The sequence below is a fragment of the Protopterus annectens genome, chromosome 2.part1 (genome assembly GCF_019279795.1).
Source record: "Protopterus annectens isolate FY-2018-M chromosome 2.part1, PAN1.0, whole genome shotgun sequence".
Classification (NCBI taxonomy): domain Eukaryota; kingdom Metazoa; phylum Chordata; order Ceratodontiformes; family Protopteridae; genus Protopterus; species Protopterus annectens.
This window is the reverse complement of record NC_056729.1, coordinates 282,463,659-282,484,991: the sequence shown is the minus strand read 5'-3', so window position 1 is coordinate 282,484,991 and position 21,333 is coordinate 282,463,659. Positions and strand designations below refer to the sequence as shown.

Below are 21,333 nucleotides of genomic sequence, written 5' to 3'. Positions count from 1 at the left end.
GGAACTTGAGATCGCAAGTAGTTGCTGGCTCAAAGGGCTGAAAGACTAAGGATTGTAATACTAAGGATAAATCCCATGGAGCTGTAGGATCCTTGAATGAGGGCTTCAGATGTAAAGCACTTTTAAGAAAGGTTTTATATAAATGATGGGAAACCAAGGTATGATCATCAAACCCATTGTGGAAATTGGAAATGGCTGCTAACTGGACTTTTATGGTGGTAGTAGAAGCTCCTAGTTCAAAAAGTGAAGCTAGAAATTCCAAGATCTTGTCAAGCAGGGCTGAAAAGGGGTTTAAATTATTCGTACGGGCCCAGACTGAGAATCTCTTCCACTTGCTAAGATAAAGTTTCCTGGTGGATGATTTATGAGAAGCCAGAAGGATTTTTTTGTACGGGGGAAGGCAATTTGCTCTGCCTGGCAATTAATGGAATTGAAGATACCAAGCTGTCGGCTTGGGATTGTGAAGGTTGGGCTGCACCAGTCTCTGTGGGTGAGCCAGCAGGTCTGAAATTGGGACCAGACTCCAAGGACAGTGAATCAGGTGAGGCCAAAGGAAGGAGAACCACACTTGACAGGGCCAATAGGGTGCAATGAGGATCACTTTGCTTCCCAACCTTTGGGCTTTCTTCTGGAAAAAGGGGATGAGAGGGATTGGGGGAAAGGCCCGGGGGCCAATCAAGGAGAACTGTGTCTCTCAGGGACTCTCCCTGCAGGCGAATTAGAGCAACACAGCTGCTGCATTTGTTTATTTGGGAGGCAAAAATACTGCAGCAAGGCTGGCCCCAGTGATGAAAAATGTTTATTGCCACCTTGAGATTGAGAGACCACTCATGAGGCAAGAGGATGCATCTGCTCAGTTTGTCTGCTATGATGTTGGAGCTTCCTAGGATATGCATTGCTATTAGAAAGCGGTTGGAAGTGATAGCCCATTGCCATATCCTGAGAGCTTCCTGACACACGAGGTAGGATCTAGTTCTACCTTGCTTGCTGACTACTAGACTACTGACATGTTGTCTGACTGGATTGCAACCGTCCCCGAAGGAAGGACAGACTGAAAGGCTTGCAATGCTAGAAGCACCACCCTCAATTCTAGGACACTGATGTACAAATTGGCCTCTTGCAGGGACCAAGTAGCTTGATCTGTTCTTCCCAGAAAATGTGCCCCCCCTCCCCCCCCCAATCTTGGAAGCATCTGTGGTCACTACAGCAGTGGGCGGAGAAGGAGTGAAGGTGCAGCCCCACAGATTTTCCTCCTACTTTATCCACCAGGACAGACCCTCCTTGCAGCAATTTGTTATCAAAATTGGGTAAGACATTGGCTGTGTCAGTATCAACCAATGCGCCGCTAAGAGCCATTGAAGCAGCTTCATGTGATACCTTGTGAGGGGTACTAAAGTTATTGTCGCTGCCATAGATCCCAGAGCTTGAAGAAAGTACAGTTTTGTACCTACCACAAATGTAGATGTCTGATAGATATGCAACTGCAGTCCTGACATATGGGTTGTCCTGCCTCAGGCAGCCCCTCGGTCGGCCGGATTCCAAAGTCTGGGTCCGGCGTCGGCTGATGTCGCCTCCCCCCCGACGTCAGAGCGGCTGGGGTATAAAAGCATCAGCCGATGCCATCTTCTTCAGTGTTTCTTGCCCCAGATGCCAGGTGCCCTCCAAGGAAGGCTAAATTTAGAGAATGGATAAAAATTCCAGACATGCACAACAGTAATAAACAGATACACCATAACAGATATCTCTAGCTAATTTGAAAAAGGGGGAGTGGACCCAAAAAAGAGAATTACAGAGGGGAAGGAGGGAGGGAAAACCTGACTGCAGTTGCATATCTACTTGAACACAACACAGGCAGTCCAACTGTGTAGAAATTTCCTTTAATTCTGGTACCTCGGCCTTCGCCTTCTCATGGAATACATTTATGATTCAAACAACACCCCTTTTATAACACATCTACAAAACATTTGCATGAATAATTGATTCAATAACACAATTAAACATTTTTTGTCAATTGCCTTAAACAAACCTTACTTTTACCAACAATATTTTTCCTGTGAAGTTTCTAACTTCACCTTTAAAATTTCATACTTCTCATCATTTATAAAATATTGTGTATTAAATATATTAACATTAATTTATCTTCCATGACAATAAATCTTTATATTTAACTTATAATACAAAAAATATATAAAAGAATATAATAATTATATTTAATACACTCCAAACCACTTAATATGTTTAAACATGACTATTACTTTATATGAATATGATATTAATTTTACACTTCCAGATTCATCCCATTTGGAAAAAGAGTGTTATAATTTAAAATAAATCTAGACTCCATTTTCAATAATTTATTGTGAAAACATGCATCCTCACCAAAACTCTTGGATTTCCCCAAAACACAAAAAATAAACCCTTCAGGAACCCCTTTGTGCTGCTCCCAAAAATGCTTGGCCACCGGACTATCTAATCTTTTGTGTCTAATGTCCCCCAAATGCTCCAGAATTCTGAGTTTGACTTTCCTACTGGTTTGTCCAATGTACCATTTCTGTTTGGCACAACCACAACCTATGATATAAACTACCCCCGATGAATTACAATCAAAATATTCCAGAGCATTGTAACATACATTGTTAATTTTCGTTCCATCAAGGCTTCTAACCCTAACACACACCTTGCAATTCCCACATCGGTAGGTTCCTTTCTTAATGTTACTCCTCAAATTGCTTCTAATATTTAATATTTCTTTTAAATTAGGATATCTACCATAAGAAAAAGTAACCGTGGTTGGAAATAACCTCCCCACCTTGTCATCTCCAGTAACAATAGACCATAATTTTGATACTGTCTCTCTCAAAATACAGGAAAATTGCGAATATTTAGTGACAAAAAATATTTTTTCCTTTTGTCCTTCATCCTCAACATTTCCCGTCTGGCCATTTGGACATTTCATGGTATGCAAGTGTCTCCTCCTGTCAAACTTCCTTAAACCCAAATCCTGTTCTACATTTGCCCTAGCTGACTTAATTCTTACCCTAGAATAACTCCTTTCAATAAGCTTTCTCTCAATTTTATCAAACTCCACCCCAATCCTTCCAAGTTCAGAAGTATTGGACCCAATACGTTTGAATTCTGCCAATGGAAGGGAATCTATGAGATGATCACTATGCATGCTAGATGCATGCAAAAAATTATCAGCTGCTGTTGCTTTGTAGAAGGGTTTGTATTGTATCCTATTATCAGACCCCACGTACAATTCAATGTCCAAATACTGGATATTCCTTCTACCCACTACATGTGTAAAATCCAAACCACATGGGTTATCCCTCATTTCCAAAACAAATTTCTCAAACTTATTAGGGTCACCCCTACATAAAAATAAGAGATCATCAATAAATCTCTTATATTTCACCACCTTGTTTTTAAAAAAACTCTTCGGATAGATGAAAGAATTCTCAAAATGGGCCATAAAAAGAATAGCATATGAGGGTGCGAATGGCGCCCCCATTGCAGTACCCTCATTTTGTAAAAAAACCTACCTTCAAATTCAAAACAGTTGGGTGTTAGACAGAATTCCAAAAGATTTATGATGTAACTAGTCCTAGGTCCCTCTCCCAACATTTTACCAATGGCTTCAAGCCCCCAATGCTTGTTAATACTGGTATACAAAGATTTCACATCTACACTAGCCCAATAAAAGTCCTGTTCCCAAATGATGTTTTTCACTTCCATACATATTTCTCTAGTGTTTTTTACATGAGCCTGTATTCTATGCAGATGGCACTTTAATACTGAATCTAAAAAAATTCCTATGTTTTGTAAATAAGCACCCTTTCCTGAAACAATGGGGCGACCCGGGGGATTCATGACATCCTTATGAAGTTTAGGAATAATAAAAAATCTTGCACTCCTTGGATTTTTAATATGCAACCTCCTCACATCTGTTGATGTAAAGAAACCCAACCTTTCGGCCCTCTCTAACATTTCCAACAGCATGGAGTTATATTCTTTGATAGAATTAGAAGCTAACCTTGTGTAAATTTTAGCATCATTTAATAACCCCAACGCTATGGAATTATACTTTTCTCTGGGCAAAATTACCCAGTTGCCCCCTTTATCGGCTTGGGTGTAAACATATTGCTCATTAGATCCTTTTAACTCTGTCAAAGCCATCCACTCATCCTTATCCAAATTATATACTCTTCCACCCCCTCTAAATTTTCCATATTCACTTTCCAATTGTTTCAACAGCGTTCTTTCAAAAACACAAATTGCTGCATTGATTTTGGGCGGAACAAAATTACTTTGATAAGGAACTTTGGGAACAACTAATCTACCATAACAAGTATTAAATTCAAAACTAGTAAAGCATGGAGAAATTTCATCTGCTGTATATATATCTATCACATCATTTTCATGCAAAGACATATTCATTAAAGAGCTGTCTAAAATAGAATCAACAACATTGTTATTTTCATTATTATCAGCTCTATCAGCGAAAAATGCTCTCAGATGCAATTTCCTACAAAAGTCTTTTGCATCCAATAAAATGTCAGCCAAAGAGGGAAACCTCATAGGAACAAACTTGGTTCCCTTATACAATACCCTTTTAACATTGTCCGTGATGACACAATTGGATAAGTTTACAATACGAAAGTTCTCACCTCTGTCCCAATGTGAAAAAGAACTGGAAACACCTGCTTGATTCTGCTGCATAAAACCATGTTCAGATGAACGTTTATTCAAAACTTTGCCATTAGAAAAGGCGCTCTCATCTCCTCCTTCCCTTGCCCTGAAAGCGGCGTCCTCGCCCCTTGTTCTGGACTGGGCTCTGGTTAAAGTTGTTAACACCTCCATTCAAACCTGGAACAGATCCCTGTTCTATGTTTAAATCTTCAAAAGATACGCTTTTTCTACTTGTGGAATCCATTTCCACTGACGACGCTGATGTATCTCCAGCTGCACCTAACCTCGGGCCCCCTCTGACTCACGTTGCGCTTCCTCTTAAAGCTATATTGCCATGAGAAAAGCTTCCCCGAATCATGATCCTTGGTGTCACGAACAAACTTCCTTCTTTTGCGTGAAATGACCTCCGATTCCACCTTGGCAACCCTGCCTTTAATATCGATCATGTTTTTTTCAAAAGCGCTTTCGGAACACTCCTCAATAAGCGCTTTCTGCAATTGTAGAATAGAAGCACGAACTCTGTCTAAAGTTCTTTCATTCCTCTTGACCAAAACACCTAGCCAGCTCAAAGTACACCTTAGAGAGATGGCTTTCCATTCAGAGGATAAGTTAGCCTCATCCTCTGCAAATTCATAGGCAGGAAGACGTTCCACTCTTAGACCTCTCGGTGTGATGTTAGAGCTGATATACCTTTCCAATAATTTCAGATCATAGAAGGTGGTAATCTCCTTAATCATAGCCTTCTCAAGTTCCTCATATCTACCTGAACAGTCATTTAAACCACCGACCCAGGGGTCACTTAATGCCAGCTTTTCTTCTCTCCTTCCAAATAGAGATGAAATTGACAGGTTGAATCTGATGTGTTGTACCCAACGGGGTAACTGCTGTTGTGTTTAGCGACATGTAGAACCAAAAACACGCTCCAAAATATGAAAATACTAAAAATACTTGAACACAACACAGGCAGTCCAACTGTGTAGAAATTTCCTTTAATTCTGGTACCTCGGCCTTCGCCTTCTCATGGAATACATTTATGATTCAAACAACACCCCTTTTATAACACATCTACAAAATATTTGCATGAATAATTGATTCAATAAAACAATTAAACATTTTTTGTCAATTGCCTTAAACAAACCTTACTTTTACCAACAATATTTTTCCTGTGAAGTTTCTAACTTCACCTTTAAAATTTCATGCTTCTCATCATTTATAAAATATTGTGTATTAAATATATTAACATTAATTTATCTTCCATGACAATAAATCTTTATATTTAACTTATAATACAAAAAATATATAAAAGAATATAATAATTATATTTAATACACTCCAAACCACTTAATATGTTTAAACATGACTATTACTTTATATGAATATGATATTAATTTTACACTTCCAGATTCATCCCATTTGGAAAAAGAGTGTTATAATTTAAAATAAATCTAGACTCCATTTCCAATAATTTATTGTGAAAACATGCATCCTCACCAAAACTCTTGGGTTTCCCCAAAACACAAAAAATAAACCCTTCAGGAACCCCTTTGTGCTGCTCCCAAAAATGCTTGGCCACCGGACTATCTAATCTTTTGTGTCTAATGTCCCCCAAATGCTCCAGAATTCTGAGTTTGACTTTCCTACTGGTTTGTCCAATGTACCATTTCTGTTTGGCACAACCACAACCTATGATATAAACTACCCCCAATGAATTACAATCAAAATATTCCAGAGCATTTTTGTGTTTTGGGGAAACCCAAAAGTTTTGGTGAGGATGCATGTTTTCACAATAAATTATTGGAAATGGAGTCTAGATTTATTTTAAATTATAACACTCTTTTTCCAAATGGGATGAATCTGGAAGTGTAAAATTAATATCATATTCATATAAAGTAATAGTCATGTTTAAACATATTAAGTGGTTTGGAGTGTATTAAATATAATTATTATATTCTTTTATATATTTTTTGTATTATAAGTTAAACATAAAGATTTATTGTCATGGAAGATAAATTAATGTTAGTATATTTAATACACAATATTTTATAAATGATGAGAAGTATGAAATTTTAAAGGTGAAGTTAGAAACTTCACAGGAAAAACATTGTTGGTAAAAGTAAGGTTTGTTTAAGGAAATTGACAAAAAATGTTTAATTGTTTTATTGAATCAATTATTCATGCAAATGTTTTGTAGATGTGTTATAAAAGGGGTGTTGTTTGAATCATAAATGTATTCCATGAGAAGGCGAAGGCCGAGGTACCAGAATTAAAGGAAATTTCTACACAGTTGGACTGCCTGTGTTGTGTTCAAGTATTTTTAGTATTTTCATATTTTGGAGCGTGTTTTTGGTTCTGCAGTTGCATATCTATCGGACATCTACATTTATGGTAGGTACAAAACTGTACTATGTCCTTCAAGAATGCAACTGCAGTCCTGACATATGGGTTGAATACCTTAGCCAAGCTGGGGGTGGTAGGATCTAAGATAAGGATGGTGTAGCTAAAATGCCCTGCAGGACTGCAGAAGCAAAGCCTGCTCGGGCTCCGGAATATAAAGGCAGGTTGTAATAATTGGAAAATGTATGCACGGAGCTCCATGTAGCAGCTTCTAGAATGTCCTTTGTAGCCACCCCTCTTAGAAATGCTGTGGAGGTGGCTGTAGCTCTGGTGGAGTGTGGCCTGATATTGGCTGGCACACCTTTTCCATGGAAAGAGTAGCAGAATCTGATGCAGTTTCCAATCCATTTTGAAATTGCTTGTTTGGAAATTGCCTTTCCTTGTACTCCAGCAGCGTAAGCTACAAATAGTTGGTCAGACTTTCTGTCGGCCTTTGTTCTGTCCAAATAGTAGCGCAATTGCCTGTGTATGTCCAAAGTGTGCAGAAGTTTTTCTCCTTTATTTTGAGGATTGGGAAAGAAAGTAGGCAGGTGAATAGCTTGATTTAGAGAAACCCTGGATATCACTTTTGGCATGAATGAAGGATTGGTTCTTAAAGAGACTCTGTCCTGATGGAAAATGAGAAATGGAGGTACTGCATTAGGGCCTGTATCTCCGAGACTCTTCTTGCTGAAGTAATTGCCAACAGGAAAACTGTTTTCCAGGAGAGAAATTGCAATTCTGAAGATGCTGCTGGCTCAAAAGGAGGAAGAGTTAATTTTTCCAAGACGAAGTTGAGGTCCCATGCAGGCACTGGTGGTTTTCTTGGGGGTTTGATATTCTTTATCCCTCTTAGAAACTGTCTTAGCAAAGGATGTGAAAACACAGGTGGATCACAGTTGTATTTTGCTGAAATTGCTGAAGCGTGTATTTTTATGGAAGAATATGAAAGGCCATTGTGAAGCATTTCTGCCAAGTATTCTAGTATCTGTGGGATGCTCATTACTGATGCATCCTGACCCTTGTTGGCATTCCAGATGTTGAATCTCTTCCATTTGGCTGAATAAGTTTTTTCTGGTGGAAGGCCTGCGTGCTTCCAGTAAGATCTCTTGAACTTTTTGGAGAGAGAGATATGGGGAGAAGTCATGGAACCCTCCAAGCTGTCAGTTGCAATGTTTGCAGGTTGGGATGAACAGTCCTGTAATTGTGCTGAGTTATAAGCAGAGGCCATTGAGGCAGGAGCCACGGCTTGGTGCGAGTTATGCTCCTTAGTAATGGATACCAGTGCTGTCTTGGCCAGTCTGGAGCTATCAAAATGCCCTTCGGTTGTTCTGCTTTGATCTTCAGTAACACCTTGGTCATTAATGGTAGAGGTGGGAATGCATAGATTGTTAGAGAATTCCAGCTGAAGGAGAGAGCATCCATTCTCCAGGCTTGAGGATGGTGTGTCCTTGAGCAGAACTTCTTCAGATGATGATTGAGGTGTGAGGCAAAGAGATCTATGTCCGGCCTTCCCCATGCATGAGTTATTTGTGAAAAAATGTCTGGATGCAACATCCATTCGTGCGGGTCCATAATGTTTCTGCTTAGACTGTCCGCCAGAACATTGTCCTTGCCTGGGACAAACTGGGATTGCAACTGTATGTTCAGTTTCAGGGACTTTTCCCAAAGAGTCATTGTTAGTCTGCAGAGGGGGTAAGAATGGGTGCCTCCCTGTTTGTTTATGTACCACATAACAGTGGTGTTATCTGTCTTTATTAGCAGATGACCTTGCTGAAGAAATTTTCCGAGGGCCTCGATTGCATGAATCACTGCCAACATCTCTTTCTGACTGATGTGCAGATGCGATTCCCGGGGGGCCCATTGCCCTTGAATACATCTGCCCTCCATGTGTGCCCCCCATCCATGATCCGAGGCGTCTGTTGTAATGGTTTGGCTTGCTTGAGGTTTGTTGAAAGACATGCCTTTGTTTAGCTGGCTTGCTTGTGCCCACCACAAAAATTCCTTTTGTAGACATGGAATGAGTGGAATAATTGCTTCTAAGTTGTGGCTGTGTTGAGACCATAAACTTTTTAGGTACCATTGTAGTTTTCTCATGTGTAGTCTTGCCAGTGGAATCAGAAGAATGCAAGATGCCATGAAATCCAGGGCCTGCAGGATTTTCCTTGCAGTCATCTGGGTGTGCTTTGCTAGGCTTTTGAAGTAATCTGGTAATTGTTCTTGTTTTTCTTCTGTGAGGAAAGCCATTTGTGAGTTTGTGTCCAATTTGGCTCCTAGAAAAATTATTTGTTGGGATGGCAGTAGTCTTGATTTTTGAATGTTGACTGTGTATCCCAAAGCCTGTAGTAAGTGAATGACATAGTCCAAGTGTCTTATCAAGGCTTGCTTGCTGTCCGCTTGTATAAGGCAGTCATCCAGGTAAGGGTATACTTGTATCCCCTGAAGTCTGCAATGTGCAATTACTGATGCCAGGCATTTCGTGAATACTCTGGGCACAATAGATAAGCCAAAAGGCAATGCTGAGAATTGATAATGCTCTGACCCTGCAAGAAATCTGAGGTATCTCCTGCAGCTGTGTCTGATTGGGACATGCAGGTATGCCTCCTTGAGGTCCAGAGTAACCAGCCAAGACCCCTTGCCCAGCATGGGAAGAAGTTGCTGTAACGTCAGCATTTTGAATTTTGGCACAATGAGAAAAGTGTTTAGAGCGGACAAGTCCAGTATAGGTCTCCATTGCTTTTCTTTCCTTGGAACAAGGAACAGACTTGAGTAGAATCCCTGGCCTTCTTCCTGAGGAGGAACCTTTTCTATTGCTTTGATTTGTAGCAGCTTTGAAACTTGTATGAGTGCCTCTGCCCTTTGATTTTGTGGCAGGTCTGGCATGCCTTGCCTTGTTGGTAAGGTATGGAAGTGGAACCTGTAACCTTTGCTTATTATGTCCAAAATCCATTTGTCCTTTGTAAAAACGTGCCAATTTTTTGAAAATAAAGATAATTTTCCACCTAAAGGTGCTTCTCTTTGAGCCTTTGTCGGCGGTGTCAAAGTCAAGTCATTGTGATTGTCCCTGTGGAGCAGTAGAAGTCCCTGCACCTCTTCTCTGATTAGTTGGTTGCCATTGGTGGCCCCTGTAGGAGCCTCGGTATTGCCCTCTACCTCGAGCACGCCTGTTTTTTCCCCTTTGGAACTCGTCAGTGTCTGGAAAGGACCAATTCTTCGAAGGCCAATTCCTGCTGAACCTTGGTGGCTGGACCTGGAGGAAATCTTTGACTGTTTGTACTGATTTAGCCTTTTCCTCAATTGATTTCAACACACCCTGTGCATTAGCACCAAATAGCTTGTCTTTTTCCAGAGGCGCATCTAGAAACTTTACTTTAACATGATCTGGCAATGTCTGTTCTTTCAGCCAAGCATGTCTACGTATGACGGCCCCTGTCATAGCTGCCCTACATGAAGCTTCCAATGCATCATAACCACACTGAAGAAAATGATTGCTAACCTGCTGAGTATTATGGACCAAATCCTGCAAGGCCTTTCTATCTAAAGGCTCAGGAGAGGCTAACTTTTTCTGTAAATCATCCATCAAGAAATCCTGATACTGAAACATATGAAAGAGACAGTTAAGTGCCCTCATGGCAAGGGTGGATCAGGTATAAACTTTTTTACCCTACCTCTCCAGGGACCTAGATTCCCCGTCTGTGGGCAAAGGATTTTTGGCCGTGGAAGTGGCCACTCCTTTGAGGCCCTGAGAAATAGTTTCTAGATCAACAAAGTGGGCCTTAAAGAGATGTTTATGAGTTTCAGGAACCCTGTAATATCTGTCTGGCTTGACAGGAGCAGGAGGGAGAGAATCAGGAGAAGTACTGGAGTCTGAGAACACATCATCCAATACATCTAACACTGGGGGTATAGCTAAAGGCCTGTGCTGGGGTAACTTAAGGAAAGTCCGAAGCCTTTTCCTGGAGTCGGAGAAATCCTGGCCCTGCCACTGAAAATGCTCCCTCATGGAGTGGAGAATTTCCCCGAAAGAAATATCCTCAGGAGGAGAGGCAGAGGGAATGGATTCATCAGCATCAGAATCCTCGTAGGCCGGGAAAGATTCTTCCTGGGAATCTGAATGGTCTGACTCACCAGAGGCTTCATCTGAGGAAAGGGTATCCGCCTGCTCAACCCTAGGCCTTTTGTCTGAAGGCAGCTGAGAACCTCTGTCTGGATGAGCCTGAGAGCCCCTGATTAAAGAAATTAGATCTACAGCTAAACTCATGATCTGTTTATCAGAAGTGGGACCCTGTGAAAAAGATTTAGGAGGGTGAGACTTAGCCTGGCTGGCAGCCTTAGCACGTGTGTAGGCCTTGATGGACATAGACACAGGAGGCCTAGCTGCCCCACGTGCTGGAGTAACTTTGTCCACCGGTATGGTGTCAGGCAAATCTTGGGCTTCGGTTTCAGGAGGAAAAATCAACAACCAGCACCGGGGTAGCCTCCGGGACCGAAGTGTGCGGTAAAGCGGTGTCGTCGTACTGGAGCGGTTGAATTACCGCCTCCGAAGAGACCGATGCACTCGCGGTAGGCTTTAGTGTGGTGTCGGTGAAAGTTGCGGGCCGCGAATGTCGGTCCCGGTCCTTCCGTTTTTTGGAAATATGTGCTGTCAGTAGTTCCGACGGCATGATATAGGAGTAATTTCCCCCAAAAAAGTCTTCAGCAAATTCTGCCTGGCGCCTAAGTGTGCGCTTATTGAAGCAAGCACAGGCAGCACAGGCCGAGATGTCGTGGTCTGGGCCGAGGCAGGGAAGGCAGTAAGAATGGAAGTCCTTATGAGGTATTTGTTTACCACAAGACAAGCAATTATTAACTTTTGCAGTTTTATCTGACATCGGCTGAGGCAAGAAAAGGTTCCCAACGGGTACTTAGCTTTTTGATGACTTCGGTATCTGAAAACACAGGAGCTGGCCGACCGGCACTTGCGAACTGCTTCTGCTTCGGGCACCGCGTGGCAAGAAAGACTGAAGAAGATGGCGTCGGCTGATGCTTTTATACCCCAGCCGCTCTGACGTCGGGGAGGAGGCGACATCAGCCGACGCCAGACCCAGACTTTGGAATCCGGCCGACCGAAGGGCTGCCTGAGGCAGGACAACCCATATGTCAGGACTGCAGTTGCATTCTTGAAGGATATCGAGAAGAGCAGGAACCTTGTTTTTGGAAATGATTAGTTACACTTGCGACCTTCATTTTTGTAATCTGTGTAGAGGGATAGAGGCTACACAAGAAACCATATTGAGGAGTGCACCTATAAATTCTAGGTCTTGTGTTGGAGTCAACTATGATTTCTCTATGTTGATCGTACTTTCCAAAGACTGGAAAAGGTTCAATATGCAGTCTGTGGCTTGAAGCAGTAGATGCCTGGTTGGGGCAGTGAGGAGCCAGTCATACAGGTATGGAAACACCTGGAATTCGCGTAGCCTCACTTGAGCTGTTACCGCTGCCATGCATTTGATGAACATCCTGGGGACTGTGGTGAGACCGAAGGGCAGCACTCTGAACTGGAAATGACTGGCTCCCTGCCAAAAGCGGAGGAACCTTCTGGAGCATTTGTCCATCTTTATGTGGTAATATGCGTTCTGAAGGTCTATAGAACACATCCAATCATTCTCCTCTAGAAAGGGAATAATAGACTGAACTGTGACCATCTGGAATTTTGTTTGTTGAATGAAATTGTTCAGAAGTCTGAGATCTAAAATTGGTCTCCAGTCCCCTGTCTTTATTGGCACTAAAAAGAATCTTGAGTAAAATTCGGATCCTCTTTGTTCTGGTGGGACTTCTTGGATGACTCTTTTATTTAGCAGCTTTTGAATCTCTACAGTTGCTTGGTCCCTCTGATTGGGTGGAACATCGGGCACTCTTTTTGGGGTCTTTGGAAAGAGAGTAAAGGGAATCTAGTAACCTCCAGTGATAATTCTCTGCACCCAAGTATCCAAAGTTATCAACAGCCAGGCTGCCTGGTGCCATGAGAATCTTCCCCCAACTGCTTCCAGAGGTAAGTAATCAGGTCTCCATTCAGGAGTGCTGGCAGGGCTGCCTGGAGAAGGACTTTCTGGAGCCCTGATTTCACAGACCTCCTCTGCCACAGGCAGAGCGTCTTCCACTTGAACTCCTCCCTCTGCCCCGAGGGGAGTATTCACCATGTGTGTCCTGAAAAGGCCCTTGTGACTTTCTGAACCACATTTTTCCACTCCTCTGACTCCTAGAGTAGGATCAGTGAGGAGGAGAGAAAGGAATGCCCACAGCAGAAAGGGTCATTCCATCGTTTTTCACACCTGGCTAGTGTGTCTCTGACTTTGGGGCCAAACAAGGAAGAACCATCAATAGCAGCACTGATGAAGGAAGACTTGAAAGGTTCTGCTAAGTCACACAAGTGCATCCAAGTGTGCCTTATGGCAATGCCTGAACCTGCTGTCCTAGTCGCTTCTTTGGCTGCATAAGCGATGAGCCATATGGACAAGTTCGATATAGACTCCAGGGTGGTAAGCTGAGAGGTAACTTTATCCTGCACCTCGTCATACACAGCTCTGGCGAGGGTATCTGACAGCTCCTTTATCAGATCGCTTTGGAGTCTAGTAAAGTGTGCCATGAAATTTAAGGACCTAAGAGCGAAGGTCAATGATGCAAAGACACCACTATCTAAACCTATCGTCTGAGACTCTTGCTTAGGAGGGTGGACAGTGGAATTCTCCTTACCAAGTTCCTTTTTGGTGGATGCTGCCACCACCATGACATCTACTGCTGAACCCTTTCCCCAATGAGGTTGGTTTTCTGGAGCTGATAAGATATTGTTCGGCCTCTGGGGAATTGGCTCTATGGAATCAGGAGACTTCTATGCCTGCTGTGCGATAAGCTTAAAAAGATCCTCAGTGGGTGGGGTCACCCAGGAAGTAGATGGGCGAGCACCGAAAGCCTGCAAGAACACAGATTCCTCTGAGGATGGGTTTATGGACTTCCAATCACTCCTCTGTTTTAAGATTTCCAGGATGTCTCCAAATGAGACATGTTCAGGGAATGACCAGGGGGAGCCCTCCCCTTCATCGTAATCTTTGTCTTCTGTGACAGATTCTTCTGGAGAATCAAGATACTTCCTCTTTTAAGTCTTCTTAAGGGGTGGTTCCTCAATGGGAATCTCTAAGGAAGACTCCAAAGAAGAGGGGCCCTGAACAGGGATATCTTGCTGTTTCAGTGCCCACTGTCGCAACGTGAGAGATGGTGACAGCTGAGGTCCAGAAGGAAAAAATATGTGACACTCCGAAGTAGAAGGGGCCAGCTGAGAGCCTGCCAAGGTTAAAGCTCCCTCCACGATCTGGAAGGCAGGCCCACCCGAAGAGGGATGGGAGCCTTGAACCGAGAAAGACAACCTCAGAACTGGGATCACACCCCATTCTGAAGGACTGCCCTCCAAACCAGGAGCCAGGGAAGAGTCCGAAACTGCCAGGGTTCCAAGAGCCAAGGACAGCCCCAAACATACAATCGGTAGCATACCGGAGCCCTCCAAATAAACAGCCAAATGACGGCCACGAGAGTCTAGCAGTTCTGAGGGAGCCAAAGACATCAGAGCTGATCCAAGTACCAAAGAGGAGCTTCCATTGGCACTTTAGCATCTAGAACCAATGTAATCAAAGTGCTGGGCTCTGAACCTAAAAGGAAGGTCAGAGGAGGAAGATCAGGAGGAGTCCTGGGAGAAAATACTTCAACTCCAAGAGGGAGGGAGTTCTGAGTGGGTGCAGAAAGACCCCTGGCTGCCAAAAGCTGATCCACTAATCTCACCACGTTTATCTTGGAAAGACTTTTGGTTGATCAGATCGATATCCCAGAGGGAGACTCTGGCCTATCCATGAATGGACTTGGGAGTTGACCCAAAAACGGGTCCATAGAAGGGGAGTATCTTGTTCTGAGAGGTATGAAAGTTTTGAGCTTCAGCACCGTATGCTGTGGAACAGGTGGAGAAGTCAGAACCAAGTGGGAGGTCAAGGATGCCAGCACTGACAAAACTGTCAGTGCTAAGACTGTCAAGGTCGGTGCCAAGGAGGCTGTCAGTGCCAAGGTTGTCAAGATCAGTGCAGAAACTGTCGGTACCGAGGGGGTCATGACTGTCAATGCCGAAGGCTGTTTCACAATTGGCTTTGGGACCTTACTCTTCAGTTCCGAAGAGATTGGGAGACTTATGCCTTTTGGAGTCCAGTGCTGATGGTGAGCTCAGCACTGAATGACTTCGCTTCTTTTGTTCAAATTTAGAAGACTCTGGCTTAGAGAAGGCTTCTTCAAAAGGATTTTAATAACCCCTTTAAAATCAACTTATTCCAGTGCTCTGCCAGGTTGTCTTGACAGATCTTATAATTAGTTTCCAGATGGGGCACACCCAAATAATATACGCATGAAAGATGCCTGTCTGAATTGGCCATCTTTCTTCCACAATCTTGGTACTGCTTAAAGCCAGATGAGCCCTTCTGCTTCTCTGCTATTTTGAAGAGAATGCGCATGCACACACACTCGTAAAGGACAGGAAGGAAAACTAGAACAATGGTAGAGAGAAACACCCAAAAAGGTAATCAGAAAGGGAAAATACCAGCGATGGTATCAAAAGAGATTACCAAAGAGGTAAAAGGGGAGGGGGAAGGGAAAAATTACCAACGATGGTAATAAAGAATACCGTTAGGTAAAAAGGGTAGAGCTGATTTATATGCACACTAAATAATAAACAATTCTAAAATATAGAGAGCAAGTTTTAAAGAAAAATATAGATATATAGATCAAAATTAAGCACTTAGCTGGAGAGTATCAGCTGAACCGTCTTATTATAAGAGCAGCAAATGAGATCTGAGGTAATAGGGAGAAGGGCATTATGGGTAGAGTCTTAGCTCGAGAAATTTTGGGGCTAACGCGAGGTGTATAACAGCCGAGCCAGTTCCAAGGGGTCAGAACGGAGTCCCATTCGTCATGAATGAATAAAGACTGACAACATCAGATCAAAAGTTACACATATAATAACACAATAATCACAGATTTCTATAGGCAGTTTCTTCTTCATGAACATGTCCATGCATCTTTCCCTGTGTCTTAGCTCTGTTGGGACCTGGAAGGTGGTACTTTATTATTATGCTTTTTGTTCCAACATGATTTTTTTTATAGTTGTTGTTTCACTTTACCTGACGCTGGCTGAGATCTGGAGTGGGTCCAGATTTGCTAGTATGGGGGAAGGGTTGGTAACCTGGGAAATGTTTAGATGCTGAGATGCCTGGCAGCCTAAGTCCTACAGGTCAATAAAGATGAAGCTCCCAATAGCAGATCTGAAATTATTCCTGCTGTTGGAGTCTGGGTTGCATTCATTAGACTGACAACCTTAATTTGGCTCAGTCTAGCAACAATGCAGTTTACTAATTTGGAAAAATTCTGTACCAGAACAGAAATGTCAGAGAGCAATAACCCTGACAAAATACATTATCTTACATATGATATTCAGAAATGTGCAGAAAAGGTTCCCCTTTAGTACACAAAAATCAGCCATCAATATATGATCTTGCATTTAAAACAAAGAATTTAATGACTCAAAACATAATGTATACTTTACATGGACTCCAAATGCTGGAGAACCGCATCCATTAGGTGGAGGATGTTTATAGCCATTCCGTGGAAATGGTTTGGATCCTATGAAAGCAAAATAACAAAGGAAAAAAAATCACAGTTAATAGTACCAAAATGACATATCAATGAAAACAATCCCAAAGTAATGTTTTGGGGGCATTACGATCATTTTCCAAAGCTCATACTAAGCATAGAAAAATTTTAAAGTTATAAACTTACTTTTATAATACATCTAAAAGAACCACATCCATCCTCTTCAATAATCTTAAGACCACGATACAACCTGAAGTCTGCTCAGCACATAAAAACCTTCCCAAGCTCCAACTCCTCCACTTGTCTACAAAGCACTGTGCTCCTCTCTCTCTCTAAACTGGAATACTGCACTGCACAACAACAAAATAATATCATCTAAAACTGAACATGACAATTAATCTTATAAACCTTCATCACCCCCATGAATCTCTGTAAACTTTCATCAACCCCTTCTACGCCTCACCTCAACAGATTAGATGAAGGACTGTGAGCAAGTTGAAGAGAATGGACTAGGATCATCTACAGCCATTGTTACGGTACGTACTTGACTTTCATACCTGGGATGGTCCAGTCCATCCTCTTCAATACCCTTAGGACACACTATCCAGCTTGTCCTCCAAGGTGGTATCATGAAAAAGCATTCCACATAATTTTCCTACATGCTAATGTTCCATTGTTACTGTATTGTGCCTTTTTACAACCTATGTGCTGTTTAGATAGTTTTCTGTATTATTTCAAATGCTTTAATTGTTTCCTTACAAATTCATGTAATGATTTTCATGTAATTTGGATCTTCTCTCCCCGGGCTTCCACTGAAAATGGGTCTCAAGCCCAGTGGACTTTCCCAGTCAACAAATGTAATAAATAAATAAGACAGTGGTCCTAAAGAAGGACCTAGACCTTGAGATCACATTCTGCTTGGAATATTTTTGTGAAGCTATACAAGGGTCCACATCACAGTTGCACAAATTCCATCCAAGGATGCGTTTTTGGAAACTGTTACAAACTTAATTATTGCTCTTGCTGAATGTGTTGTACAAATGTATGTTAACAGACTCGTCTTACCTTTCATAACATAATTTAATACACTCTAAAAAAATACCTAAATGAGTTGATTTCAGAGCATACCTCTCAACTGTCCCTGATTTTGACTCAAATTTTAACTCTGTCTCTCTTAATCCCTCCTAAAACTAGTGACTTTTGGAGGAAAGGTGGTGAATTACACTTAATGAATAATGACAATAATTAAGAGTTATAAACTTCTTTTACTTCAGAAAATGTGTATTAATTCACATGCTCTGATTCTGTCAATGTTTCAAGTTAATAGCCCTAATATTTTAAAAGTGTCCCTGAGTTTGTCTTGACTTGTCCCTGATTCAGTTGAAATTTGTCCCCACTTGTTTGAGAGGTCTGTTTCAGAGATGTTGGAGTTCAATCTGTTAGCTCAGTGACAGCGAACCTTTTGGGCTCGGCATGTCAAAAAATTTGGAAAATGCCTATCTTGACTCTGCTGGCGTGTCACCCCCTCGAACAAAGGAGAAACAATTCTTTACATATTCATTTATTTAAAAAAAAAAAAACAGTCCAATCATGTGTGCTGCTATGTATTACAAAAGTAAAAGAAAAGTCAGTGACTTACAATAGAGATAATTATATGCGCACTGATAAATGGGCTTAAAATAGTGCACCTTTAATAATAATTTTGAATTGAAATGAAAAAAAAAAATATGGAACATATTGCATTTTATTTCATTAACATCAATTAATGAGTTTTTTGTTTCTGAGTTTTAATAGACAGATGCAGGGCCACATATTTCTTGTATTTTTGCTTTACTTTCTTTGGTAACTCTGTTTTTGGTGAATCAGTGGCGTAGCTAGAGTTTGTGTCCCTAGGGCTGACTGAGTTTGGCACCCCCCCCCCCACAAAATAAAACATAATACCCATCACAGTCATACAAAAAGTGAAAAGGACAGAACTCACATTCATTGTTAAAAGAGATGCCCACCTTTGATACTGGAGTTGCAATCCACAAACTTGTTTGTCCAATTATGCAAAAGCATTTCCCTGACACACTAATTAATTATTTTCCGCAGTAACCCCTTCATTAATTTCCATTCTGTAGGCACAAGCACTAAAATGACAAAATAAATTATTTTGCCCAGTGGTCACTTCAGCAGTCTGATCATGTATGTACAAGCAATTCCCTGATACAAAAAATAATTATTTCCCCAAGCAGCATCTTCATTAGTATGTCCAGGTACACACAAGCATCAAAATGAAACATTTCCCAAAGAGACCCCTTCAGTAAAATGTCCAGGTACAGTATGCACAAGCACCAAAATTAAACATCTGCCCAAGCAACCCCTTCAGTAAAATGTTGAGCTATGCACAAGCACCAAAATGAATCATTTGTCCAAGCGACCCCTTCATTTACATTCCTAGTATGTGCACAAGCACCATAATGAAACATTCACCCAAGCGATCCCTTCAGTAAAATGTGCATCTTTCTATGCACTCTTATGTTTATTAAAATAAATCATTTACTTAAGTATCTCTGCTTTATAATTGTCTTCTCAGCCTGGAGTTCCCGCTGCTATTTTCCTGCACTGTTCCACATCTAGGTGTGCGATTGCACGACTGTTAAAGGGCTTCCTGCTGACCTGCTGCTGCTGCTGCATGTGTCCGAGCGTCATGGTGTGCAACTTAGCCAAATGGAAAGCCACCATGGCACCACCTAACTGCCAGGCCAAAAAAAAAAACAAAACAAAACACAACAGCTTCTCAGAAGGAAAAAAAAACAAACAAAAAAAAACAACAGCTTATCAAGTGCCGCCTGGCCCTTTTGCCCCCACTAGCTATGCCACTGTGGTGAATGCTGGTATGTCACCCAAATCGTTGTGGAGTGTCACCTTTGACATGCGTGTCATAGGTTCACCATCACTGTGTTAGCTGCATAGGATACAAACAATTGCAGATCTTCAAGTCACATCTACACAACATAAAACATGCTCCTCTTAAAGTACAGTTTTGTACCTACCATAAATGTAGATGTTCGAGTGCTATTACAGCTGCAGTAATCACATATGGGTTCTCTGCCGTCAGGCGGTCCCTCGGTCGGCCGAATTCCAAAGTCTAGGTCCGGCGTCAGTTGTTGTCCCCTTCTTCCTGACGTCAGCGAAGCAGGGGTATATAAAACACAGCAAACGCCATTTTCTTCAGTCTTTCTTGCCCCAGATGTCAGGTGCCCCCAGAAGGAAGGCAATACATAAATTATATATATATATATATATATATATATATATATATATATATATATATATATATATATATAATCATGCAATGCAATTTAATCAAAAATCTGTAGTTGCAAGCAAATACACCATAGAAGGATAACCCAAACAGGCTGTATGAGGAGGTGTTAGCCACTAGGCCTTTACCAAGAGGGGAAGGAGGGAGGGAAACCTGTACTGCAGCTGTAATAGCACTCGAACATCTACATTTATGGTAGGTACAAAACTGTACTATGTTCACCGTGCATACAGCTGCAGTAATCACATATGGGTAGAATCCCAAAGCTACTCACAGGGTGGTAGGCACTAGGTGGAACTGGGATGAGCCAGAATGCCCTGCAACACAGCAGTGGCAAAGCCTGCTCTAGTTTTGGAATATAAAGGCAGGTGGTAGTGTTTTGTGAAGGTATGCACAGAACTCCAAGTGGCTGCCTCCAAAATATCTTTGGTAGGAACTCCTCTGAGGAAGGCTGTAGAGGTAGCTGTGGCCCTGGTGGAGTGGGATCTGATGCCTGTAGGGACAGATTTTCCATGATAGGAGTAACAAAACCGTATGCAGTGACCTATCCATTTTGAAATAGTCTGTTTGGTAACTGGCTTCCCTTGAGCTCCTACAGCATAGGACCCAAAGAGTTGTTCAGATTTCCTGAAAGGCTTAGTTCTGTCCAAATAATAACGTAGCTGTCTATGGATGTCTAAGGAGTGAAGCAGCCTTTCCCCTTTGTTTTGTGGATTGGGGTAAAAGGTAGGTAAGTGTATGGCTTGATTTAAAGCTACCCTGGATACCACTTTAGGCATAAATGACGGGTTGGTTCGAAGGGAAACCCTATCCTGATGGAAGATGAGAAAGGGCTGCACAGCCATGAGGGCTTGTAGTTCCGAAACTCTACGAGCTGAGGTAAAGGCCAGAAGGAAGGCTGTTTTCCAGGACAAGTATTGCAAATCTGTTGAGGCAGCTGGTTCAAAAGGAGGCAATGTTAATTTTTCTAGAATGTAATTAAGATCCCAGGCTGGTATTGGTTGATTCCTTGGTGGTCTTATATTCTTTGCCCCTCTGAGGAACTGTCTTAAGAGTGGGTGAGAGAATAAGGGTGGATCCGTGTTGTATTCTGCAGAAATGGCTGAGGCATGGATTTTTATGGAGGAAAATGAAAGTCCACTGTTCAACAGCTCAGCTAGATACTGTAATACCCGAGGCAAATTCAGTTTTCTAGGGTCCTGGCCTTTTTTCTCATTCCAAGAGCAAAACCGTTTCCATTTTGCGGAGTAAGCCTTTCTAGTAGATGGCCTTCTGGCCTCCAAAATGACATCCTGCACCTCTTT

At 41.9% G+C, this 21,333-nt stretch overlaps 2 protein-coding genes across 2 annotated transcripts in view; one reads left to right on the top strand and one right to left on the bottom strand.

Annotated features, from left to right (window-relative positions):
- Positions 1 to 21,333, top strand: part of CASP6 (caspase 6) — a 1,203,724-nt gene that overhangs the window by 615,119 nt on the left and 567,272 nt on the right. The window lies entirely within an intron of this gene.
- The window catches only part of PLA2G12A (phospholipase A2 group XIIA), a 260,856-nt gene that overhangs the window by 123,996 nt on the left and 115,527 nt on the right, over positions 1 to 21,333 (bottom strand). Inside the window, exon 2 of the mRNA XM_044062126.1 lies at positions 16,673 to 16,749. Within this exon, the coding sequence (XP_043918061.1) occupies positions 16,673 to 16,749 (77 nt within the window). The remainder of the gene's footprint in view (positions 1 to 16,672; positions 16,750 to 21,333) is intronic.